The sequence below is a fragment of the Phytophthora cinnamomi genome (genome assembly GCF_018691715.1).
Source record: "Phytophthora cinnamomi strain GKB4 chromosome Unknown Contig14, whole genome shotgun sequence".
Classification (NCBI taxonomy): Eukaryota; Oomycota; class Peronosporomycetes; order Peronosporales; family Peronosporaceae; genus Phytophthora; species Phytophthora cinnamomi.
Window position 1 is genome coordinate 3,342,430 of NW_027150947.1, and position 24,882 is coordinate 3,367,311.

A 24,882-nucleotide genomic window follows, 5' to 3' on the forward strand; every position below is an offset into this window, starting at 1 on the left:
TGCTGACTCAGCACTAACGAGCCGCGTGGAGTGGGGATGAACGACATATTCGATGCCGAGACGGGCGAGAAGCTTGAGCTGTTTGTGCCGGCACTCGCTGAAGTTGAATCCACATCGACATCAAAACCAGAATCCATTCAGGAGCAGTTCGTGAAGAAACAGGCACCCCCAACACGGACTGTGCATCGCGACACGCAGTCACAACGCGTGCTGGGTGACTATGTCGACTGGGAGCGACAGCAAGTCACCAAAGTGGAGGTGCGTTCCGTCGCTGACGAAATTGGCTCCACTTAGGTTGATCCGTCCTAACGCATCCTGAAAATCTGTGGTGACCAGAAAGTTGAAAAGTGCTTTCGTGACTCGCTCGCAGGTATCCGACGCGAGTTGCAGCGCCACGGACTCTCCGAGGCGGAGCGGCTACAGCTCACGACCGAGCTGCTGGAGAAGACCAAGCAAGGGCACGCACGACATATGCAAACGCTGGTTGTGGAGGAGCTGGCCCGCGAGATGGATCGAGAGGTGGCAATGCGTCTGGAGCTGGCCCCGCTTGGCCGCGAGCGGATGCAACGGCGACACGACAAGGAGCGGGCTTTCTACCGCGCGCAGATCGCCCGAATCCGCGAGGAGTGCGAGATGGCGCTCACTGCGGCAGCCGCCAAGAACAACTTGCTGCGGTGAATCTGGGAAAGTTTTGATATGCAGGCAACTAAGGTGGCTTGCATCGGCCTTTCATGATGCGGTAGAATACCTTGCAGGGTTGAATACTTTACTTTGGCAGTACATGTACATCAAGTAAGGCGTTCACTTCAACCTGACGCAAAAAATCGTAATTTCCTGAAAACAATTTACGAAGTATGTATTTTTTTCCAGAACATTCGTGGCTTGAATCCTGTTATTTCCTATATTGTATGAGAGCAAATACACCTGAAACACAACCTTTCAATACATTTCAATGATTCGTAAAGCCTACTACATCTAATATATCCAGGTAATAATTAACCTGCGCGACACACAAACTCGCAATTATAAATTTCGCGAGACTCTCAGGGAGGATATCTTCCTGGCCAACGCCGTCAGTCAGAAATTATCCAGGTGAGCCTCGCCACGTACCCGCTTGGAAGCCTGCGAAGGCCCCGCGCTGACCTTGTGCTCCCCCTTCCAGCAGCTAGAGAACGCAACATGGCCGACGCTACGACGAAGGAGCCCGTGGACCTGTCCGGAGACGGCGGTGTGCTCAAGGAGACGTACGTGGAGGGCTCGGGCGAGTTCCCGCCCGCCGGCGACGAGATTCGCGGTGCGTGTAGAGGTGGATGCAACCCCAGTATTAACTATTAGACACCACTGACTCCGCCTTGTTGCCGGCCAGCCCACTACACCGGCACGCTGCTGGACGGCACGAAGTTCGACAGCTCGCGCGACCGCAACTCGGAGTTCAAGTTCGTGCTGGGCAAGGGCAACGTGATCAAGGCCTGGGACCTGGCCTTTGCCTCGATGAAAGTTGGCGAGGTACGGTAGTTTCCACTTGTCTTTTTGGGCTGGACTGTGCTGCTCACTGGTAGCTGCTGTTTGTGGCTGCAGAAAGCGGTGCTGACGTGCAAGCCCGAGTACGCGTACGGAGCGAGCGGCAGCCCGCCCAAGATCCCGGCCAACGCCACGCTCAAGTTCGACGTGGAGCTGCTGGGCTTCAGCCCCAAGGCCAAGGAGATGTGGGAGATGGACGCCGAGGAGAAGATCGCCGAGGCCACTAAGCTCAAGGCCAAGGGCACGGAGCAGTTCAAGGCCAAGCAATTCGACACGGCTGCCGCCACGTACAGCCAGGCTGCTTCGTACATGGAGGACATGTACGACGTCGCCGACGAGGACAAGAAGACGATGAAGCAGTTGCAGACCACGTGCTTCCTGAACGCCGCCATGGCCTACCTGAAGGTGGAGGACTACGCCGAGGCGGTCTCCGCTGCCGGCAAGGCGCTGAGCAATGAGCCGACCAACGTTAAGGCGCTGTACCGTCGTGGTGTGGGCCGCATGCACTTGAACGACCTGGAGCGCGCGAAGGAGGACCTGCTGGCCGCTGGCAAGCAGGACCCGGCCAATCGCGAGGTGCGTCGCGAGCTGGAGGTGCTCAAGAAGAAGATGCAGGCGGCGCGCCAGAAGGAGAAGGCTGTGTTCGGCGGCCTGTTCGGAAAGGTGTCCATGTACGACGACAAGTCGGAGGTGGAAGCCGACCCGGTGCTGGACCCGAACAACCCGAAGGTGTTCTTCGACATTAAGATCGGCGAGGAGGACGCCGGCAAGGTTGTGATGCAGCTGTACAAGGACGTGTGCCCGAAGACGGCGGAGAACTTCCGCGCGCTGTGCACGGGCGAGAAGGGCAACTGCTCGACGGGCCAGCCACTGCACTACAAGGGCAGCTCGTTCCACCGCGTGATCAAGAGCTTCATGATCCAGGGCGGCGACTTCACGCGCGGCGACGGCACGGGCGGCGAGAGCATCTACGGCGAGAAGTTCCCGGACGAGAACTTCAAACTCAAGCACACGGAGGCCGGTCTGCTGTCAATGGCCAACGCCGGTCCGGGCACGAACGGGTCGCAGTTCTTCATCACGACTGTGCCCACGCCTCACCTGGACGGCAAGCACGTGGTGTTCGGCAAGGTCGTGGCGGGTTTCGACGTGGTGAAGCGCGTCGAGGGCCTCGAGGCGGACAAGGGCGACAAGCCCACGCTGCCCGTCGTCATCGCGGACTGCGGCATGTTCGAGGAGGCATAAATCATCGGCCGCAGGTAGCACAAGAGCAACAACGGCGCCAACTGCCGGAAGATACAGCTCTCCTCGTGACTGTAGCCATCTATCCCCACTAACACGCACCCAACCTGTCAGCAAAATCCGGGGCTAAAAGTACCATCCGATGTCCTCCGACCCTCCCTAAGTACGCGCGTTTCGGCAGCCTCGCCTGCGCCTGCACCGTCTTGCTTTCGCACTTAGCCGAGGGCCATGCGTCCACCAGTAGATTGGTCTAGCGAGCGCCATTCAACCGACGCCACCAAGGGCAGGCAGTGCGCATTCCAAGGCCTACGGCACGCAGAGCAGCGCGGACGCAACCCGCGCCATTGCCAGCATGGACTCGGCCACAGACCAGACCATCCTGCGCCATGAGGTGGCGGAGGTGGCCTTCGGCTTCTACAGCGACGCCGAGATCCGCGACCTGAGCGTCAAGCAGCTCACGAGCCGCCTGAGCTTCGACTCGCTCAACAACCCCGTGGTGGGCGGCCTGTACGACCCGGCGCTGGGGCCCGTGGACTTCAACATGATCTGCCCCACGTGCCACCAGACGCAGAAGGAGTGCCCCGGCCACCTGGGCCACATCGAGCTGCCCGTGCCCGTGTACAACCCCGTGCTCTTCGCGCAGATGCTCAACCTGCTCAAGCGCAAGTGCTTCACGTGCCACAAGTTCCGCGTGGCCAGCGCTCGCTCGCGCGTGGTGCGTGTCAAGCTGCTGCTGCTGGACAACGGCTTCGAGAACGAGGCGGCCCAGCTGGCCGAGCTGCTCGAGCAGCGCAACGGCGTCGAGGACGAACCCCCGCAGCGCACGTTCCAGCGCCAGCAGGCCATCCTGGACGAGTACGAGCGCCTCGCGCTGTCCCGGAGCGCCGCCAACACCAACGGCAAGACGCAGCTGCTGCGCCCGCTCCCGCGCCACGCCGAGGTGACGCGCGAGAAGCTCGCGATCGAGTTCCTCAAGGGCATGAAGAACAAGTGCGAGAACTGCGGAGCCATCTCGCCCGCCATCAGACAGGACGCCAGCGCCAAGATCTTCCTCAGGGGCTTGAGCGCCCGCTCTCGCAAGGTGAACCGCTCCAAGAACCTCACGGTCACGTCGGCGCTCGACACGATCCGCGGCAACGTGTCGGACAACGACGACGAGTCCATGGGCGGCGACGACTCCGAGTCGGAGATGGAGGACGAAGACAAATACGCGGCCACCGAGGACTCGTCGTCGCGCAGCAAGTACCTGCCCCCGCTGGAGGTGCAGTCGCAGCTGCAGCTCATGTGGCAGAACGAGGACGGCCTCATGGAGCTACTGTACGGCGACCGCAACATTGCCAGCGGCCGCGCGACCGGCCGTAAGCCCGATGGATGGCGCAAGTTCTTCCTCAACGTGATCCCCGTGGCGCCGTCGCGTTTCCGTCCGCCAGTGTTCATGGGCGACAAGCAGTTTGAGCACGCCCAGAACTCCCACCTTTCTAAGATTATGACCCTCAGCGAGAGCATTGTTCAGAGCGACTACTACAAGCGCCAGGCGGCTACCACCTCCGATGAGGATGATGCCGAGAAGGAGCAGCAGGTGAACCTTTCGCGCAAGCTTGCTTTGTGGACGGAGCTGCAGACGGCTGTTAACCTCCTGGTCGATAGCAGCAAGGCCAAGCCGGGTACCGACGTTGCTCAGGGCATCAAGCAGGTTATTGAAAAGAAGGAAGGTCTCTTCCGCAAGCACATGATGGGTAAGCGTGTGAACTACGCTGCTCGTTCGGTTATCTCCCCGGACCCGTACATTAGTACCAGTCAGATTGGTGTGCCACTTCGTTTCGCCAAGACCCTTACGTATCCTCAGCCTGTGACACCGTGGAACGTGGAGGAAATGCGCCAACTGGTAATTAACGGACCGGATGTGCACCCTGGAGCAAACTTTGTCGAGAGCGAGAATGGACGACTCATTGATCTGAGCAAGCGTACGCCGCACCAGCGCGAGGCTATTAGTAAGACGCTGCTTACACGCTCCGCCAGCGCTCAGGGTACCAGCAAGAACCGCGTGAAGCGCGTTTGGCGTCACCTGAAGACCGGTGATGTTGTGCTGATGAACCGTCAGCCGACACTGCACAAGCCCAGTATTATGGCTCACACCACGCGTGTTCTTACGAACCCCAAGATGCAGACCATTCGTATGCACTACGCCAACTGTAACACTTTCAACGCCGATTTCGATGGTGATGAAATGAACATGCACTTCCCGCAAAACGAGCTTGCGCGTGCTGAGGCGTACAACATCGCGTGTAACGACAACCAGTACATTGTGCCGACGGATGGTTCGCCGCTGCGTGGTCTTATTCAGGACCACGTTGACTCCGGTGTGAAGCTTACTCAACGTGACACGTTCCTTACGAAGGATATGTACATGCAGCTTCTGTACAACGCCTGGGCTAGTATGGAGGATGCTGGTGTGGAGAAGGCACACATTGAGACGGTGCCACCTGCAATTCTGAAGCCCCAGCCGCTTTGGACGGGCAAGCAAGTGATCACATCGGTGCTCAAACTGCTCACAAAGGGACTTCCTCCTCTCAACCTTGACAGCAAGGCTAAGATCAAGGGTGACCTTTACGGCTCGGCCAACAACGAGCACATTGTGATCATCCGCGATGGAGAGCTTCTTCAGGGTGTGCTCGACAAGAGTCAGTTTGGTGCGAGCATGTACGGTATGGTTCACGCTTGTTACGAGGTGTACGGTGCACGCATCGCTGCCGATTTCTTGTCTGCTCTTGGCCGTCTTTTCACGTGCTACCTGCAGTTTGCTGGACACACTTGTGCAATGGAGGATCTGACACTGAACAAGCCTGCTGAGAAACGTCGTCGCAAGCTTGTGGTTGATTCTGAAGTTCTGGGTGAGGAGGCTTACGCTGAGTTTGCTGGTTTGACCGAGCTGCTTGAGAAGAAGCGTGCTTCTGAGAAGGATAGCAAGAAGCGCCGCATGAACGAAGAGGAACGTGTTCAGATCCGGGAGCGTATGCGCACGCTGCTTTCTGGACCTGACGCCGACAACAATGCTAAGGCTCTGGATGCGCACATGATGGGTTGCGTGCACGGATCGAACAGTGACATTATCAAGACCTGTTTGCCGTCGGGTCAGTCGAAGGCGTTCCCGAAGAACAACTTTTCCCTCATGGTGTTGACTGGTGCCAAGGGCTCCATGGTTAACCACTCCCAGATTTCTTGTGGTCTTGGCCAGCAAGCTCTTGAAGGTCGCCGTGTCCCTATCCTGTGCAGTGGTCGTTCGCTGCCATCGTTCGAGCCATTTGACCCTGCTCCGCGCGCCGGTGGTTACGTTACTGACCGTTTCCTTACCGGCCTGCGTCCTCAAGAGTACTACCACCATTGTATGGCTGGCCGTGAAGGTCTTGTCGATACGGCTGTAAAGACCAGTCGTAGTGGTTACCTCCAGCGTTGTCTGATTAAGCACCTCGAAGATCTTCAAGTCGGTTACGACCACACGGTTCGCAATAGCGACGGAGGCGTGATCCAGTTCCTGTACGGTGAGGATGGTATCGATCCGGTGCAGAGTGCCCTGCTGTCGGGCAAGGACGCTCAATTTGACTTCCAGGCGATGAACCACCGCAGTATCTCGCACAAGTACGGCATCAACGCCAAGTTCTTTGAAAACACGAAATTGGACATCATGAAGCCGTTAAAGCTGCACCAGGAGGTCCGTGAGGCGAAGGAAAACAACTTCGCAAGCACGTCTTCTGTGCTGAAGGCGGGCGTGAAGGTGATGGCTCGTCGCTTGAAGCAGGGTGAGACCAAGTGGAAGCGTGGCAACATTGAGCTTGGTTTTCAGGCTGCTGAGATTGTGGCGGTGGTCGAGGAGAACGAAGACGGTCGTGAGTGCAAGTACGACATCAAGTACCTGGACACGGGTCTGAAGGCGTTCGGCGTTCCGCGCACCACTAAGTTCAAGGCTGGCAAGCCGACAAACGCAACCCGTGCTATGTCAGGCCGAGTAGACATCATTAAGTTGTCGCTTGAGGATCCGGTCATGCAGAGTTTGCCGCTCAACGACCACGTTGGTTTGATTTCCGAAAGAATTCAGGACAAGCTGCGCAACTACAACACGCGCAACCCTTCAAGTTGCCTTGAGCTGATGAAAAAGAAAAAGAAGAGCAAGAAGTCGAAGAAGAGCAAGCGTGCTGCCGACGGCGAGATTGACCGCGATGTTATGCAGTCTAAGCACGTCGTGAGTCCCGACGCTTTCCAGCTTCTTGTGTGGGTCAACTACTTGCGCAGCATGTGCGCTCCTGGTGAAAACGTTGGCATCCTTGCTGCACAAGGTATTGGTGAGCCGTCGACACAGATGACGTTGAACACGTTCCACCTTGCTGGTCACGGTGCTGCTAATGTGACGTTGGGTATTCCGCGTTTGCGTGAAATTATTATGACGGCTAGTCAGAAGATGTCTACTCCTATGATGACTATCCCTCTTCGCGACGATGTCAAGTCATCAAGGGCACAGGAAGTTGAACAGCGTCTGAACCAGGTTGCTCTGTCGGAGCTGATCAACAACAACAACGGTGTTCGTGTCAAGGATCAGTTCCACAGCAGCGAGAACGGAATCTTGTGGGTGCGTGACTACCACATTCGCCTGACCTTCTTTGAGCTGAAGGAGATCAAGCGAGTATTCGGACTTAGCGCAGACCAGGTCTTCAACTCTGTTGGCCGAGGCTTTGTGGGCAAGCTGCTTACGCTAATTTCCCGTGAGATGAAGAAGAGCGGTGTTACTGTTTCTGCTACGGCAGAGAAGAACAACTTCAGTGCTTCTGCCAGCTCTGAGAGCAAAAAGAAGAGGGATGACGATGAAGATGATGACGATGAGCAGGGTACACTTCGTTTTGGCAGCCGTGGTGAAGTCCAGGGCTACGGCGAGATGGATGAGGAAGACGAGAAGATTCGTAAGTCGCAGATGGCTGACGATTCGGACAGTGACTCGGACGATGAACCTTCAAGCAAGAAGAAGACCAGCGCCGAAAACGACTCTGACGACGAGGCCATGGAGAATGGCTCGGACAAGAAGAAGACCTTTACTGCCGACGGCATGGAGTCCCTCGATGTTCCGATCAGTGTGCGTAAGAACCCTTACTTCGTCTTTTGCGGACGCAACCAAAAGGAGAACTTTGTGGAGCTGCACCTTCGCTTCCCAACTCACTCCAAGACGCTTCTGATGGTCCCTCTCGTCGAAAAGGTCGCAAAGCAGGTGCTGGTACAGTACTGCCCCGGCATTTCGCGCTGCTACCTGATCAACCAGCGCATTGGTGAGTCCCAGGAGGAGAAGCCATGCGTACAGACTGAGGGTCTGAACTTTCAGGAGATCTGGGGCTTTGACGACATCCTCGACGTCAACAACCTCGCCACCAACGACATTTACCAGGTGCTTCAGACGTACGGTGTCGAGGCTGCGCGCGCAAGTATTTCAAAACAGATTATGGATGTGTTCGGCGTCTACGGTATCAGTGTCGACCCGCGTCATCTGAGTTTGCTGGCCGACTACATGACTGCGCAGGGCGGATACATGCCGCTCAACCGTATGGGCATGAACAACAAGGGCTCTTCCTTGCAGCAGATTACGTTCGAGACGTCCATGAAGTTCTTGTCCCAGGCCGCTATGGGCGGTCTGGTGGACAAGCTGGAGAGTCCGTCTGCTCGTCTGGTTCTTGGCCAGCCGCCGCGCGTGGGTACGGGCAGCTTCTCGCTTTTGCAGCCCATTGCATTATAAGCAGAAGCCACTCCCACACCACAGCGCAGCAATCGCAGTAGCAAATAGAAGTGCAGCAGGTACAACACGTCGGTCAAGAGCCATGTTCATATTTTCATGACTGCAACCTACAATATACACGTTCGTAAAGCTAGAGAAGTTCTTGTGGTTGATTCACGACGTCTTCGATCCTACCGAAGGAGCAGTTTGAACGCTCAGTCTGCGCGGAAGAGTTTTTGCTTTGGGTGCTGGTGGCGGATTCAAGCTCAAGCGGCGTGGCATTGGTGGCTTCGGCGGCGATGGTGGATCCATGACGGGGTCGATGCGTGCCGACGTTGGCCGATCGCCGAAATAATTCCTAGCACGATTAACACGTCAGCCACAAGCAATAGCTGATGATACCAAAGTACTAAGTCGTACTCATAGCGTTCTTTTTTCCAATACTTCTCGAAGTGGATGAGGAAGTGCTTCGTCACCTTTTGGGGTAAACGTTATTTTAGCTACTGCTTCATTGCAGTGCAAGCACGATTACTGTAGTACTTACATCGACTCGATCCGACTTGAGAACATCGGTAATTTTCAGCGCGCGGGGTGATGAGGATGCCAACGCTAGCCACATCACTTGAAGGAGCCCTCTGCAGGCAGTGCATACAATAAACGTTAACCGGTATACACACGATGACGAGTAAATGTTAGCTGCTAACGGTTAGCAGCATGCACACGGACTTTAGATTTCGGTCCGCGGGGAGTGTCTTGTCTAGACAAGTCTTCTTGGACAATCGCACGAGCATCTCACAAAACCCATGGTACGTCAGAACGCGGTCATATTCTGTGGTAGGGGATTTTGGGAGGCTGTCGATGTAGATGCTGGCGAACTCGGTCGTTGTTAACACGCCGTGCGCAATGATGCCGTACTTGCGACCGAATGCAACAGCTTCGGCGTAGCTCATGTGGGGTGGGCAAAATTGCGCCATTTTGGGGTCGATTTTCTCGAGCTTGCTATGGCTTTGCGCTGCGTAAAACATAAAAATCTGACCACCACAAAAGTTACGCTCTGCATTGGCAGCATACGACGCTAATGCAAACCTTCATAAGTGGATCTTCAAAAGCGGCGAGCACTTTCTTGCACTCCAGTAGCTCTTGTGCGACAACCACACGGATTCTAACCAGCACGAGCATATAGCGTTAGTGTCGCAGTCTAATGCAACCATTTCCCTATGCGTACCTCGACTTCTGTTGTTTTTCCAGACAAGTACGAACAAGCGAATCGTATGCTCGACTAGGATCACGGTCCCCCGACTACATTTTTCCAGTAGACAACGTTTAACACAAAGCAAGCAACACTCGATATCGCACAGCCTCGCACCATTTTCGCGAAATGCAGGAGCAGCGCCAGAAATGCCGTGAAGTCCAACTTCTTGCTGCTATCGCGGTCAGTTGGGTGGGCCTTCAGGAATGCCTCGCACACGATGGCGACTTCTTTTTCGATCATCTTGGCTTCCTCGGTGTTGTTGCCATCGATGATGCCGCAGTCCTGCAACAGCTTCACCACGTTCACAATGCGTATGCGCGTCGGGTCTTCGCTCGAGATCTGCAGCGCGTAGGCGGTGAATATCTCCCAGAGCCGCTCCTGCTGCGAGCGCTTGCGAGCCGCCACGAGACTTGCGTCAAAGGGCGAGTCGTACTTCTGCTTGCTGAGCTCCTTCGCCTCCGCCGAGGAGGTCTTGCTCTTGGCGCTGGCGCTAGAGCCGCGGCGACTAGCGTTCTCGCCCCGAGGCGTCGTGGGGGCACTTGCGTCACCCATATCGCAGACCAACTAACCTGTCGGAGCAGATCGAGTCGAGCAACAAAAAACAACTAACTATAGTCTAGAGCAACTTCAACATGCTCCATTAGTGTAGCCATCTGGAAAGAATGAATGGTGTGCGCCACTTCAAATGTATACGGGTAAAAAGCGTCGACCATACAAAGGCCAAGTCAAGCGTAACCATGGTGCTCGACAGTGCAAGCGAGCAGCTCCTGGTGGACGCGGCCGAGCCGCTCGAGAAGTTCGAGGACACTGAGCCGCTCAGCGGCGCGCGCCGCAAGCGCGAGGAGGACGAGGAGGACGAGGCCGACGACAAGAAGCGGCGCGCCGCGAGCCGGCAGTCGCGGCGCCACATCTGGCAGCCCAAGTACGAGACGGAGTTCGGGCTGCACGCCATCGAGCGCGACGCCGTGTCGGGCGACGTGCTGCTGGCCATGTGCGGCTTCTGCAAGGCCTTCGGGCGCGAGGACAAGTACGAGCAGCTTGTGCAGCAGGACCAGGAGGCGGGCAACGACTCGAAGAAGAGGCGCCGCCGCTCGCTGACCACCACCAAGTTCTTCCGCGCCTTCCGCGTCGACAACATCCGCAGCCACCTGCAGGGCGCGCACCCGCGCCGCTGGGCGGAGTTCGAGCTGCTGCCCAAGCAGGACAGCGTCCGCGCGCGCTACCTGCAGCTGCAGGGGGAGCTGCAGACCTACGACCACCTGCCCATGGTGGACGACGTGGTGCTGGGAGGCTCGGCGCTCAACGCCGACTCGGACATCGCGTACGCGCAGGCGCAGGCGATCGCCCAGGCCACGGCTATTAGTGAGGCACAGCATGCGGCAGCACAAGCTGCAGCTCAGGCGGTGCAGCATGCGCATGCAACTTCAAACGGACTGAATGGAGGCGGCCAGGGTGGGACGGCCCACATGACGGCGTCTTTGGTGAGTCCTTCGCTGCAATTTGGAGGTTGCATTCAACACGGTACTGACGATGTATGTTGGATTGATGCTTGTTTTCATTTCAGACGTACAACGGTGAGTGATATGGTACTGCTACTGGAGCACATGAGTCGTGTACTGATGAGTTTTGTTTGGTAGCTTCAGGTGCAGCTTCTACGGCGGCTTCGGGATCGTCAAGCTCCCGCGGGGTCACGTTTGATTACGAAAAGCATCTTACCGAGCAGATCGCGCTGGACCGTGAGCGCCTGGAGTTTGAGAAGATGCGCTTTAAAAAAGAGGTGGAGCTGCGCGAGCGGGAGCTGGCGATTCGAGAGAAGCACATGGAGCAGCAGATTGCTTTGCAGGAAAAATTGTGCGAAGCCAACCGCGAGAACGCGCAGTTCGAGAGTGCAAAGTTCTACCGGCTAGCCGAGGTATTGCGCGATGCGATCGCAGGAGCACAAAGCACGTCTGAGGCAGCGTCTGTTGTGTGATTTACGGCCTAAATGTCGACTGTGTTGAAGATCTTGCTGTACCATTTTCAAATGGAAAGTTTTAGAGCGGCATGCCAGCCCGCATTGGGTCTCTGTTCTATTGTATCATCCCATTTCGATGCGCAACCAAGCAAGCTGCATCGGGCAAATAGAAATTGATGGAAACTATAAAGCTCTGTATTACACCGTGTTGGCAGTGCTTCCAGCTCTGCTACTTTCCGCGTCTGGCACCAAAGACGTTTTAGCTTGGCGACCGCGTTTGCTCTTTCTCTTCTTCGAGCTTTTCGTCTTCTTATTGTAGTTAGTAGATGGTACGAATTGACCAGACGGAGTTTCTTCTGTTGGGGTCGTGGCGCCTTCAGGTCTGCTAGGTTTTAGCTGAGAATCTTGCGCTTCTTCCTCACCCTCAAGACCAACAGCAGACGTAGCCTTATAATGGTTCGCCGGGATGCTTCGCTGATCACTACTTTCTGACATCTTAAAGTCCTCCTCTTGGATCTCCAGTTTTTCTACTTCATGACTGTCAGGAACGGGTGCATTAGAGAATTCATCTTCCTGGACGACTGCAGCCGTGGTACCCAGCTTGACTTCGTCGTGAATAGTCTGTTCGTGATCGTCGATCGCCGAGCTGTCGGGTTCCACATTTTCCTCGTCCACCGCTTGTTCTACGTCTTCGATTTCTTTAGAAGCCTCCATCCCCACTTCAACACTCTCCTCCCTATGGTGACCATAATGGTCTGGGCCTTGTACCTGTTCCAGTTCTCGTCCCGTTGTTTGTTCTTGCACGGTCTCCTCCAGCAGGACATTTTGGGACGCATTCTCAGGTTCAGCATTTACACTGCGGACCTTCATTTCCGCATCAGGTGTTATTTCAACTTCTTTCAGCATCTCATCTCCCGCTGGCTTTCCTGAGTCAGCTTCGGGCTCAATTTCATGAGCGCTTCGACGAAAGCTATCATTTTCTTGAAAAACGCCGTCTGCTGTAGAGAAATCAGTGTCAGCTCTTTCGTTACTCCCTGCGTCGATAGGTTCAGAAGGTGTTGTGGTGACAGAAACGTCAACTTCCACAGCTTCGGCAGACTCTGCCGACCTTGCCATCCTCTGCGTTGGTGTCACTGCCGCTCCGGCAATTCGGGATGATAGTGATTTCTCTTCGCGAAGAGTGGGAATCTGCAATTCTTCCTCTAACGAGCGCTCATGGCGGGCGGGTTGTGAACTTGATGAAGCCAGCGGCGCAGATCGAGACCATCCAGGAATGCTCTGCTTATCCTTCACACGAATACGAACACTTTCGAAACACTGGTACTCCTGCGCCTTCAGTGGGTTCGGCGGATCACGATAGCATGGAATAAAGTGATCCAAGGACTTGAACGTCACAGCTACGTAGCCGGCTTCGAACGTCGACACAAACTGCTTCTCGCAGGCATCAACACTCGACGTCGTAGCGCAGCCCCAATAAGCTACCCACCCGACATTTCCACCAGGCTTCAGGTTCTTTCCATCCAGCGCAACCAGCAGTTCTTCATCAATCATAGCGAACGTCGGGTCCACTTTTTGAATCTCTGGCGCAGGAAACGTAGCGTCGTACAGTTTGCCGGGCATATCAAACACAAACAATATCGCCATCAGCACCATGAGGTATCTTGCCCACCGACGGTGGTAATGCAGCAGTAGCCATGTGTTAATCAGCAGCAGCGCGCCATCAATGCCCACGGGCATGCACAGCTCCTGCGCCACCGTCCTTTCCCACTGCAGCAAGGCCGCATGGCAGGTGTCCGCCGCGCGCTGCACCTCGTCAATCTGCACGTTCAGCTTGACCAGCGTGTTGTCCACATGGAAAACATCCGGCAACTCTCTGCAGATCGTCCAGTACAGCAGCACCAGCCCGAACAGCCCGAAGATCACGTTGACCACTGCACAGCCCAAGAGTTCCTTCAGCGAACGGCATCCCAACGGCCAGAACCTGCCCACCCACACACCACGTACACACGTAAATTAAATACCCAGCAATCCTTCTAAAAGGTACTGCAACCTTGAGCCCCTCCTCTCACCCGTAGCCTTTGTGCCTCAAGCACGGCGATAAAACCACCAGCAGCGGCGCGAGCGTCACCACCAGCAGCGACCAGAGCGTGGAGCGGACAAAGCCCGGCGCGGCCACCACTGGGACACGCTCCAGGTCACCGCACTCGCTGTCGCTGTCGCTGTCGCTGTCCGGGTGCTCCTGCACGTACTGGTCCAGGAAGTCCCCCCAGTTGGGGCGGCGCTTGAGGTTCTCCAGCCGCTCCTCGATGTACTCGGGCGAGCCCACATCCAGCGGCGGCAGTGCGTGGCCGCGCTCGGGCGTTGAGGGCGCATCGTCGCCGTCGTAGCCGCTCTCGGCCTCGGGCTCGTCCGGCGCGCGCAGCCGCATGCGCATGGTCTCGTCTCGTCTTGTCTGGGCTTGGCTTGACGACTAATGGGGTGGAAATGGGACCAACGTAACGGCATGCGACCCAAAACACGGACTCAGATATCATACGTCGGACCCATAAACGGTCGCTCGAAATCGAAACGGAGACCCAATTTCTAGAAGTGACAGCAATCGACCGCCGAGACCATGGACGCGCCGAGCATGGGGCAGATCGCGGCCTACCGCGCCATGAAGTTCGCGGAGGAGTCGCGCGAGAGCTGCTGGAAGCGCAGCGTGGTGGCCTGCGTGGCTGGCGCAGCCATGGGCGTTGGCCTCGGCACGTTCCTGGGCACGTTCGAGGGCGCCCACGGCGAGCTGGTGGGCCGCAACATGCGCGAGCAGGTCCGTGGCACACTGAGCAATTGTATGCTGCGTGATCTAGGCTGGTTGTGCTCTGACTGACTCTCTCGGCGCTGCAGCTGTACAACGGCTTCAGCAAGTCCATCAAGGCCGGCTACGTGCGCAGCGTCTACTTCTCCAAGGCACGTCGTGTGGCGTACACGCAGTTGATACCGTGGAGGTATCTGCAGGAGGGAGCTGACTCCTCTACGCGTTGTTGCGGAGAACAGGAGTTCGCGTTGGTGGGCAGCATCTTCGCTGGCGTGGAGTGCGTGATCGAGCGCGAGCGAGCGGCCCACGACATCCTGAACCCCCTCCTGGCTGGCGGCGTGTCGGGCGGCGCACTGGGCGCGTGGGCAGCGCGCAGCTCTGGACCCAAGTGTGAGTTGATTGCTGGCGATGGTGCAGGATGTCGCCGGGCTGCTGACCTGGTGTTCTGGCGATGGGTGCTGTTGTGTGTAGTGCTGGTGCAGAACACTGTCAAGGGTGCGGCGGGCTTCGCCGTCATGGCGGTCGTGTTCGAGAAGGGCATCGAGTTCATGACGAGTTAGAGGGCACGATAAACAAATAGACGCGTTTGTATCTACGTAGGGGCGGAAGTCTTTGCGACCCTTTGGCTTGGGCAAGATGTAGTACAGGGACCCGATCCGCGATGGCCAAGGCTCCTACACATTTCCAGGCGGTTACGTCAGTGGAAAGCATGGCGTCGGATTTGCTCCCACCGGTACTGATTCCTCTCTCTATTAAGTAAATAGATATTACAGCTTTACTTTTCTTTTCTTACATCTCCTTAAAGGTGAAAGGTGTCTCGAGCATGTACGTCTCTCCGTTAGGTACTACGTCGGCTAAACTCTCAGTTGCGCGTACCATAGGCGTGCAGCGGAACGAAACAGCCTGGTGGGGATCGTTCATTGCTGAAGACTCGACAGTTGTTGGTATACCTTTCTTGATCATTTTTGACGGAGGGGATTTTTCTGGCGCACCTTGCTTGTGGGTTCCACGTCGGTGTGGGTTGTACTTGATGGCCACCACAATCATCCCTTTCTGGAAGTCAGAGAAACAAGCATGATGTGAGCGCTGGTTCCTTTGGGTAAGATAACGTATAAACGGACTTACTGCTGAAATCTGGAAGGTTGCAGTGGCTCTGGTAGGATTGGCGTCCAGGTTAGGTTCATCCCTCTCTTCCATTTGCTGCGTCTGCTCCTGTGGTAGCGCCGCCGGAGTTTTCGTGACAATTTCCAGAAGTCCGGAGTTGTCCTCTATCTCAACTAAAAACGGAGAAGAAGTCGTATTCTGCAGGAATATGTTCGTCGGTGGTGCTGATAAAGTAGTCTGCAATAGACAAATCGACACTCAAACAGTTAGAACATATGAGTACCCTTATTGCGCCATGGAGATCTTACTGATGGCGGCTTTTTAAACACGAATTCGTCAGGCGTCACTACTATTGGTTTTGGAGCTGCTCTTGAAGTTGGCATCTGCACAGGCGCGGATTCTTGGGTCTGTACTTCCTCTTCAAACTCCTCAAAGTCATCAGATAACGAGTTGAAACGTTGACCTGCACGAGGCGAACGAACCCCTATCTCGGCATCTGGGGCATTCAGGGCGTATTTTGTTCCAAACCATGCGGGAAGTTCACCTTTTGCCTTTTTAAAACTGTCGATTTCTGCTGCATCCTTTCCAAAACTGTCGAGCTGTTTGGCAACTTCCACCCAGGTTTTTGTATCAATAGGAAGATTAAGCACCTGCAACGTTCCACAAGAAAAAACTCGTCAAAATGTTGGATTGATCATTCGACATGAAGGAAAAACACCAACCCGCCACTCGACTCGCTCGGATGAATGGATGTCGTGGGTGAGGGGGAAGCCGATATTGACTTTAACGACCTTGTGGTAGACGTTCTGAAATTCGTGGCAGTAATCAAGCACCAAGTCGCTCAGGGAGTCAAACTTCATATCCTTGTTCATGAGCTTGTCGCACCGACTCAGACCCAACGCCCCCCATTTCTGCTGGTGATGGCGAATACCCAATACAATGTGGCGGTGCGTTGATGTTCCAGCCGTCGTCTTGAAGCTGATAGGGAATCGCTCGAGGCTTTGTAAGCCGGCCGTCAGATAGGCCCCCAAGAAAACTGCTTCAAGACACTGGATGGGCAGACCCTCTTTGAGGATTTCTTTCGCGGTATTCGCGATACTTTTGAAGCTGCGATTCTTGTTCACGTCGAAATACAGCGTCCCAGTGTAGTTGTATCTAAACCACAACACAAATGTCTCTGGTAAACGTTGGTTGAACGCAATTCTGCATCAACTCGAGTCATACGCACTCAAGAGAGGTGATGAGATTCTGGATTGCATGGAGCCTGTTCTTGATAGACACCTTTGGGCCAAACGAGGGAAGCTTCGGCTCGGGAGGCTACATTTACTCGAGTTGTCAGAATTCATCACCTACAAGTAGCTCATATCTAGCAAAGTTGCACGCACCTCCGGGAGAATTGCCATGGCTTTCACCTTCTGCCACGCATCCTGCAGCTCTTCGCTCGAGATTGCCGCCATACTGATCACGCACTGAACGTCCACTTCTCTACATTGTGCTCTCTGCGATCATTCTGCTAAAAATGGAGAACCATTTTCACATTCATTAGCATTACTACGCTATGTTTGGCTCGCGCACCAGAAATCTTAGCCGAGGACAAGAAGCCTCGATCCAGCTCCTGGGTCAACAATAGTGCAGTCAAAAGTGATTTAGGTACTGTTAGCAATCCATACAACATTTCTACGCAATATGTACGCTGCCTCTTAGCGAAGCTGCATCATAAAATTTACAGCACCCTGCTTCTTGAGGCGCGCCAGCACGGGGTTCTCCTCCTCGGGTGCGAGCCCAGATTTCGCTTCCTCGTCAAACTTGCGGCTTGCGCGGCGTTGGCTACGGCGGAATCGCGTGTGGCTATTTTCCTCTTCGCCACCACTGCGTTCTCCATCGCTCTCCTCGATAAATGAAGAGCTTTGGCGAGATCGGGTTCGCGTCAGACTCCCGCGAGACGATGGTCTTTCCTTTACAGACCCTTTTTCAAGACTTCCACTGCCGCTACCGCTTTGCTGGCGGTGGCGGCTGTGCCGCGAACGGCGAGAGCGACTCGATACGTGATTGTCCTCGTCCTCTTCAGTGCTGTCGTCGTCATCTTCATCAAGGAATGACGAGTTGCGACGTCCAAGATCGGAAGGCCTTGTCCACGTGCTGCCGTTCTGCAAAGACGTTCTGTCAACAGAAGGTATTTCTTTGCTGACTGTGCGCGGATGATCCAGTAGACTATCGTCGCTGTAGTCAGACTCGTTTTCCGCGGGATTTTCCTCTTTGATCGGATCGGTTTGCAAAGTTTCGCCGAACATGGTGTTGAACGAAGCCCGTCGGTTAAGATGACGTCGCGGATCAGCCAACCCAGCACGGTGTGGAGGAACTGAGGGCGGGGTACTCTCCGGCTGGCTGTGGAACTCGTCAATAATCGGTGTTGGCCTTTCGACCATCGAGTTCCGGCCTGGTGTCTGCAGAGGTTGTACACGTTCCGAACCCCAGTTCAGCGCACTGAGACTATCAGACTTCGGGCGCATTCTCGTGTGCACGTTTTCGACTTGCTGTTGCTCCTCTTTTTGCTTTTGCATGACAACGCTTTCGGAAAACTGTTTTGAGCGCCTACGGTTGCGCCTGTGAGTTCGCCTCCAAATAGCAGCTCGAGCTTGCATCAGTTCATCTCGTTTCACCGCGTCAGGAAGAAGTCTCGCCATCTCCGGAATAAGTTTGCAGCATTCTTGAGCGCCAACTGCTCCAAGAAGGAAGGCGCAATATTCCATCGCGGACGTTTTTTCTCGGCCAAAGTCCTTTGTCTGGTCTTGGAAATCGTGCACGCGTTCTTCATCGTAGGAAACAAGTTCGCGAACCGTCTGAATGATCTTCTTGTGAAGCTTTTTCGCAGCCTTGGGGTCGGTTTCTGGTACAACTTCCACAAACTCCTCGCCCTCGTCTTCCAGTGCTGCAGAGCTACTCCTTCTTAAAAAAGCAGGTGACGTGCTGCTGGACTCGGTACTTGAATACTGGCTAGATGGAGCGTGAGATTCGTTGCTCAAGGGCTCAGCGGCAGGCTGGCCCACATTTTGATGCTCCTCAGAAATGGGCGGCTCCGATACTACACTCGTTTCAACCGTCTCTGCGAGCTTCGACTCGTGCGGAGCTGTTAAAGAATCAGCACTCGTAGATGCAACTGGGGCTTCGTTGTTGTCTTCATTGTCATCATCTTCGCCCGAGGAGGATGACTAAGCAAACAATACAGCGTTATTTAACCGATACTCGTGAAAACCAAGACTCGCTTCCAACGTCCTGGACTTACAACAATCTCGAAGAAGGAGTCAAAGCCGAGGAATTGCTTGACCTTGCCGACTAGAACAGGCTCCATGGAAATTTCCGGCATTTGAAACACCTATGCATCAGCGCATCAGCGCATGTGCAAAATGAGCAACATATACCCTATAATGAGCCGCAACAATACAAGGAAACAAACCTGTTCAACATAGAGCGCAAGCTGCTGTTCCTTCAGATCCTGCAAAGACTTCTTACGCATGCCGCCGAAGAACGAATCACGCTTGCGGTCACGAGGGAACGCAATCTGCGTCATATGCGCGCCGAACGACACACGCAGCTCACTAAACAAACAGGACAGCGAAACAGTAAGTAAGGGCAGCCTTCGTGGCGTTTCCTACCATCAAAATGTCAAAAGGACACTTCAACGTACTCGTCGAATATTTGTAGCTCCGAGAAGGTTTTCCAGACCTTCCACTTGATGCTGGGCTTGTCGATTGGACGCGCCGGCAGTACCAACTGACATGACAACTCGAACTCCTGTTCGTTCGTAGAGACACATGGTAAATCCCCCATCTGTCCACATTACAAGCACGAACGGCGGAAGAAACGCACCACCGACTCTGTGTGCTCGTCGCGCATGCTGGAGGTCAGCACGGCCGAGAACTTGTGGCCGACGTCTTCGCTGGCGCTGATCGGCAGGCGCTCGTACTCCGTGATGGCCGTGTAGACGGCGAAGAACCAGGCGTCTGTCGTGGCCTTGTCCTTGTCTTGCAGCTTGAGCTTCTGCTCGGCACAGCCACACACCCGTCAGCACCCAGCACCCGCACCACTCACTCTACCGTCACGTAGGCTGCTTCTGCTCTACAGGCCAACCAACCTTGCGCAGCCCCGAGCCTGCCTCGTAGATGATAAAGCCGTCCGGCACCTGCTCCAGCTTGGCGTCGCGCAGGTCGATGCGCCCCAGTGGGTGCAGCATGTCCTGGTCGGCCAGCGACGAGTACGCGAGCTCCAGCAGCTGCGGCTGCAGCACCACCGTCACGCGCTGCGGCTTGATCTTGCCCGACGGTTGGCGGCGCACCGACTCGTCCAGACGCGAGAGCTGCAGCAGCCCCTGCATCTGCTTCATGCGGCGGCGCGCGCCCTTCTTGGTCGTGGTCATGGCCAGCCTCTCGAGGCGCGGGGGAGGAGGTTTATGGCCTCGGTTCCGTCCTTCTTCCTGCGCCCGGGTCCCTCCCACGCCGCCGTGCTACGGGAATCTGGCCCCGCTCCAGTTTCGCATACAGATGTTCACCCCAGTCTATGTTCGGGATGTGCCATCCCCCGGCAAAGTCGATAGATTGATGTGGGCCACAAACTTCATGTTTGGGCCATGATTTTACGTAGCACACACAAATCCATACACGGAAATGACAGACAAAACTTTGGCCCTTCGGACTCTCCCCCACTCTAAAACTACACAGTCGAGCACTCGTTTTATTACGGATTACGCGAGCGTAGGTTACACTCAGTAGTAATACTAATACTAGACCACATCAGACACGAGCGGACAAAATAGTACATTCAAACGCCCTGATGCAGGTGGCACACCAATAATTGGTATGCCACATAGATTTGTACTGGCGAGGGAGAGGCAGGACAAGGGGAAGAGGGGGGGGGGGGGTGGACGAGGTCCCTGACGCCTCTTCTACGCCACCAACGCCGCCGCCGACTCTCACTTTCAATTCGCGGCGGACAGCAAGGGTCAGCATCTCCGACTCGGGCGCAGCGTGCAACGGCCAGCGTGCGGCTGGCTCGGCGGCACCCGCGCACAGTACGGAGGCTCGGACATGGACATGGGGGCGTGGTGTGCCACGGCAGCTTGTGCAGAGCGTGTAGAAGGGGACCTCCCTGTATCGCTCTAATTGAAAGCTGAGCAGCATCGTCATTGTCTCTACGTTAGCAATGCCGTGTTCATAGGAATTGGTGTTAGATTGATATGTATTTAATAAAGTTATATGGAGCTGTTACCACGTGTTCTCCTTTGTATTCTCTTTCTCCTGGTGCTTCTGTTGCAATGTAGGCGCGACCAGACCTACGCCGTTGGCGACACCTGTACTGCGTGATCTCGTCAGATGGCAGGTTGGCTGTGGGCTCCCACGTAGGGTTCCCATGAAGTCAAGAACCGCACACGCCCGTTGACATGCATGGGTGACCATCTAGTACGCAAGTTGATCTAGCAGCATCTACGAAGCCACACCATGCATCACCATGTTCAGAAGCCACCGATCACCCTCCTTTCTATCATCAAAGACGTTCCAACTGTGCAATGTGATAAGTGCAGGCGTGCGGTTCGTGCTACTTACCAACCCGTTCTGTGTACATTTCATTGTGATCGAGCTGATCCTGAAGACGGGTGGACCTTCATCTCCCGTGAAGAGAAACGTCTATTGAACATTCTCCGCGAGCGTGGACATACGGAAGATGCTCTTTTAGATCTCATATCAAATGATTCGGGGTCGAGACCAGTAAGTCCAGCATCGTCGATTGGATCTCTGGACGACCGTGCTAACAGTTTGCGGATCGATGAGCCTCTATCAATGTATGAACTAGAGCATGGTGCTCGTAGTGGCTCCAGGCGCCGTCGAGCCGGTATTACCGGCGAATCGACAGCAAAGCTGTCGCATCATCAAGGCGACCCAACCCGCGTTCTTGGAGGTATTGCTTGAACCGGCTGAAAAGAGTAACGGCGGAGGTAGGGGGGAGAGGGGGGGGGGTTGTTAAGAGCGAAGATCACGTGAATACAGATGGTGAACTTGAAGTGATCGATTGCACCAGGGAGGGGAATTTCCTACTTTCTAACAGACAGGATGTCTGACAGGATGTCTGTTAGAAAGTGGGAAATTTAGTGAGAACTAAACTGAGCGGAGGAGCCAACGGGATCGCTGTCTGTCAAGATTGTTCCGCGTGGTGTGTAGGATTGCACGCGGTGCTCTCGACTACGTGAGGAACTACATTTTGAATTTAGGCGTGAATACAATGACGGGTTTAGAAAATACATTGCGTAAGCGTGTTGACGCGGGGAACTATGAAGATGAGAAGTACGGGTTATACGGCACAAAGTAGAAACTTGGAGCCTCTGTCGATCGTTACGTGGACGATGGGTTTTTCGTGGGAGCGGTCCGCAAGTAGCAAGGCCCCTGCCCTGCTGTTTCGCAACGCACCAATGATGTTACTGGTTTTTGAGGGCAGACTCGCTTGCTTCAACACCCGATGCATCTGAATTACTTACTACGAGTGACGGATATGAATGCGTACATTGGCTGTGGAGATGAAACGCTATGGGGTGCAGGTCAGCGAAACCCAGCGGACCGTCTGGCTGCTCGGATTCTGTTTATCACTCTAAGATTCGCTACCCTACCATGTCTACCCGGTGGAGTCGTGGTTGCGAAGTGAGAACCGAGAATCTCCCATTCATATTGACCATGGACGAGTTGTATCCTTTATTCCGCTATGCTTCACGCATACATTCAAGATATGGGTGTTCTACAGAACGCCTGAATGAGCCAAAGAGCTCAACTTCATGAATGGCAAAATGACGTTTAACGCAATGTTGGACACTTCAGCGTCTCGGAGACGTAGTCTACTTGATTACGTTGGTTATTCACTCGGTGGTGCTGGCATTACCTGGTACCTGGGACGGCTTAAGACAAGAAGTGGAGCTCCATTCAGGAATGCGGTCGTCTGTTGCCGAAACCAGGCTTGATTCCTACAGATACGCAGTTCGACGTCCATATGGAAATCAGCGTGGATCAAGTGAAGCGTGGAGATCAATTCCGTTGGCGTTCTGCGTGATGGAAGTGAGAGAATCGTGACAGCAACTACGACGATGAGAAGGAGCGTTCCCTTCTCCAAACGCCTCGATCGGCAGCGGCGGTCTCGGCACATACGGCGGCGAACTCGACGTGGGCGAAAAAGAAGAAGCAATGTGCAAGGTGGAGCGCATGTGCAAGGCCAAAAGGTCGGAGGCGCTGACGAAGGTGTGCAGCGCGGTCGTGAATCAGAAACAAAAAAGGCCCAGATTCAAGAACCTCATAAGACATCAACACAACCACCACTAGTGCTGGCAACGTTCAGCAAACTCCCGGTCTACTTCCCGTGAGTACAGAGGGAGTACATAAGCTCTAAACTCCCTCTTAACTTGACCAGTACTCCGCCAGTTTTAATACCAAAAAATGTATTGATGAATTATGTAAAAAAAACATCAACAGCCGTCAAAGCTCCTACGCCAATTCTCGGACACGACAACTAGATCTCGAACCATTGCAAGTGTCAGCGAACAGCGCTTCACTGTCACCACATTTCCACTCGTTGAGAATGCTCGCTCCGACGGGACACTGGTCGCTACGGTTCCCATCCACTTTCTTGCAAGCTTGCTCAGGTTTGGTACACGGTCTTGTGAACTCTGCACTACTCAAGGGGATTAGTCTTTGCCACTACAGACTTCTTGACATCCGCCAAGTCCAGCTTCAGTTCCTTGTTGCACACCTGCTCTGAATCCGATGATTGTTGCTCAGATTCATCAGGCCCAAACATGTGGTCACTCAGATTGAAGCTCCCCGGTGTATTAGTAGCAGGAGCTGACACCTGCTGGTGCAAACCGCTCGGTGTGCGGAAAGGTGTGTTGCGCGCTTGCTGAGCAAGCTCAGCCGCTGCACGAACAACGCTCTTGCATACATTCGGAATGTCGACTGTGCTTAAATGAGGCGTACGACGAGCTACGCGGGGGTCCAGAAAAGATATTCCGGCAAGCGCACTCCTCTCAAGGTCTATAAATCATTTGCTGAAGAGTTCCAGCAGAACTTTGCGGCACTTATTCATCATAAATACCATTTCCTCAACGTACCCCTCGTCGCAGACAGCAGCTGGATGTGACGCAAATAGATGGTCTCTACTTAACCATTTCCGAATGCCTGAGATAATCGGAATAACCAGCGAAATTGTAGGATAGGTTTGCCCCCCTAACTCACTCGTCGCCTTTGCAAACGGGACCGGCAAAGTGCACAAGCACTTTATCGCAAACCACTCTGCTGATCTAGGTCTGTGTAGCTTTGACGCAATATCCTTGAACTCGCTCCGACCTTCTTTTGAATTGATATGAGTGAAAAAAACTAACTAGTGCAGACTCAAGGTAGACTAGTCATTGTAATATAAGCCAACAGCTACTCCAGCGCGTCGGACAATCCACCTGGAGATTAACAACGATGTTGTAGGCCCAAGCCTGTATAGCTCCAAGCCGGTGGCGAGCTTTCGGGGATTTCCTGAAGTATACAGCTATAGATCGAAAATGCTGCACAATAACTCTCATTGCGTCCAGCTCATTTCGCTGGAGCGATGAGATCGTTTCATCTAGGTACTTGCTGATATCATCAATAGCAAACTCTTGAAGTCTGTCCATTGTCTCGCGGTCATCATTTGAAACCGGTTCGTCCTCTTCATGTTCTAGTATAGTTGCGCCATCATTTTTAACATTCTCATCCCAATTTGGAAGTTCAGCGGGGGTTGGGCTAGACTTTGCCTTAATCATTGCCCCCCCCCCTACAATCAAATGAAGCGTGTGGGCAATGCATGGCAGCTCCAGCAGCTCAGCTGCTTTGACGACGTTGGACCCGCGATCGCTTAGAAGACGTGTGCAATAGACTTTGGAAAGCGACCAGTCCTCCATCATCTTAGCAATCGCCGCAGCGATCGCTTTTCCGTCATGTATACCAGGTATCTCTTGCACCTCGAGTGTCCAATTCTTTAAGTAGAAAGCTTCGTCGATGTAATGAATTGTAAGCGAAATATAGCTGCGAGTATTACGTGCGGTCCAAATATCTGTAGTTATTGAGAAATACAAGTAGCAGCGTCTGATGTCGTCCTGAACTCGCCTGAGGAAATCAGCTGCGAGAACCACAATTTCATGGCGCAACTGTGTGCGCTTAGGCACCTTTACCTTCATGCGACCGAGATCTTCTGTGATAATGCGCACAAAG

The 24,882-nt window shown here is 54.5% G+C and overlaps 7 protein-coding genes across 11 annotated transcripts; 3 read left to right on the forward strand and 4 right to left on the reverse strand.

Moving 5' to 3' along the window:
* Positions 1–36: 36 nt before the first annotated feature.
* Positions 37–8,530, forward strand: IUM83_01688 (the record flags this gene model as incomplete). 3 transcript variants are annotated; one of them, XM_067925559.1, is made up of 6 exons in its annotated part: positions 37–258; positions 337–674; positions 1,170–1,294; positions 1,367–1,506; positions 1,579–2,747; positions 3,112–8,530. In XM_067925559.1, the coding sequence occupies 6 exons, from the start codon at positions 37–39 to the stop codon at positions 8,528–8,530; spliced, it is 7,413 nt and encodes a 2,470-aa protein (XP_067797503.1). The 3 variants fall into 3 exon arrangements, with proteins under 3 accessions (XP_067797503.1, XP_067797501.1, XP_067797502.1); XM_067925558.1 differs by lacking the exon at positions 3,112–8,530 and adding an exon at positions 1,078–1,092 and having other exon boundaries at positions 1,579–2,763; XM_067925560.1 differs by lacking the exons at positions 37–258; positions 337–674; positions 1,170–1,294; positions 1,367–1,506; positions 1,579–2,747 and having other exon boundaries at positions 3,113–6,259; positions 6,326–8,530.
* Positions 8,531–8,683: 153 nt separating this feature from the next.
* Positions 8,684–10,313, reverse strand: IUM83_01689 (uncharacterized protein; the record flags this gene model as incomplete). Its single annotated transcript, XM_067925561.1, has 7 exons — positions 8,684–8,867; positions 8,930–8,985; positions 9,054–9,144; positions 9,236–9,540; positions 9,596–9,671; positions 9,735–9,808; positions 9,876–10,313. The coding sequence occupies 7 exons, from the start codon at positions 10,311–10,313 to the stop codon at positions 8,684–8,686; spliced, it is 1,224 nt and encodes a 407-aa protein (XP_067797500.1).
* Positions 10,314–10,498: 185 nt separating this feature from the next.
* On the forward strand, positions 10,499–11,733 carry IUM83_01690 (inorganic phosphate transporter 1-6; the record flags this gene model as incomplete). Of its 2 annotated transcripts, none has more annotated exons than XM_067925562.1 (3): positions 10,499–11,242; positions 11,326–11,335; positions 11,399–11,733. In XM_067925562.1, 3 exons carry the CDS (start codon positions 10,499–10,501, stop codon positions 11,731–11,733), a joined length of 1,089 nt encoding a protein of 362 aa, XP_067797185.1. The 2 variants fall into 2 exon arrangements, with proteins under 2 accessions (XP_067797185.1, XP_067797186.1); XM_067925563.1 differs by having other exon boundaries at positions 11,405–11,733.
* A 180-nt stretch (positions 11,734–11,913) lies between these two features.
* IUM83_01691 (uncharacterized protein) lies at positions 11,914–14,149 on the reverse strand (the record flags this gene model as incomplete). The annotated part of the gene is made up of 2 exons (XM_067925564.1): positions 11,914–13,696; positions 13,785–14,149. 2 exons carry the CDS (start codon positions 14,147–14,149, stop codon positions 11,914–11,916), a joined length of 2,148 nt encoding a protein of 715 aa, XP_067797187.1.
* Positions 14,150–14,329: 180 nt separating this feature from the next.
* Positions 14,330–15,072, forward strand: IUM83_01692 (Mitochondrial Protein Translocase (MPT) Family; the record flags this gene model as incomplete). Of its 2 annotated transcripts, none has more annotated exons than XM_067925565.1 (4): positions 14,330–14,524; positions 14,602–14,673; positions 14,755–14,902; positions 14,984–15,072. In XM_067925565.1, 4 exons carry the CDS (start codon positions 14,330–14,332, stop codon positions 15,070–15,072), a joined length of 504 nt encoding a protein of 167 aa, XP_067797189.1. The 2 variants fall into 2 exon arrangements, with proteins under 2 accessions (XP_067797189.1, XP_067797188.1); XM_067925566.1 differs by having other exon boundaries at positions 14,345–14,524; positions 14,602–14,640; positions 14,752–14,902.
* A 229-nt stretch (positions 15,073–15,301) lies between these two features.
* On the reverse strand, positions 15,302–17,073 carry IUM83_01693 (Vasohibin-2; the record flags this gene model as incomplete). The annotated part of the gene is made up of 8 exons (XM_067925567.1): positions 15,302–15,435; positions 15,505–15,565; positions 15,638–15,853; positions 15,925–16,079; positions 16,161–16,266; positions 16,339–16,771; positions 16,845–16,933; positions 17,002–17,073. 8 exons carry the CDS (start codon positions 17,071–17,073, stop codon positions 15,302–15,304), a joined length of 1,266 nt encoding a protein of 421 aa, XP_067797190.1.
* A 243-nt stretch (positions 17,074–17,316) lies between these two features.
* On the reverse strand, positions 17,317–20,030 carry IUM83_01694 (mitochondrial protein translocase family; the record flags this gene model as incomplete). Its single annotated transcript, XM_067925568.1, has 6 exons — positions 17,317–18,825; positions 18,900–18,989; positions 19,071–19,212; positions 19,302–19,408; positions 19,484–19,654; positions 19,749–20,030. The coding sequence occupies 6 exons, from the start codon at positions 20,028–20,030 to the stop codon at positions 17,317–17,319; spliced, it is 2,301 nt and encodes a 766-aa protein (XP_067797191.1).
* Between the last annotated feature and the right edge of the window lie 4,852 nt (positions 20,031–24,882).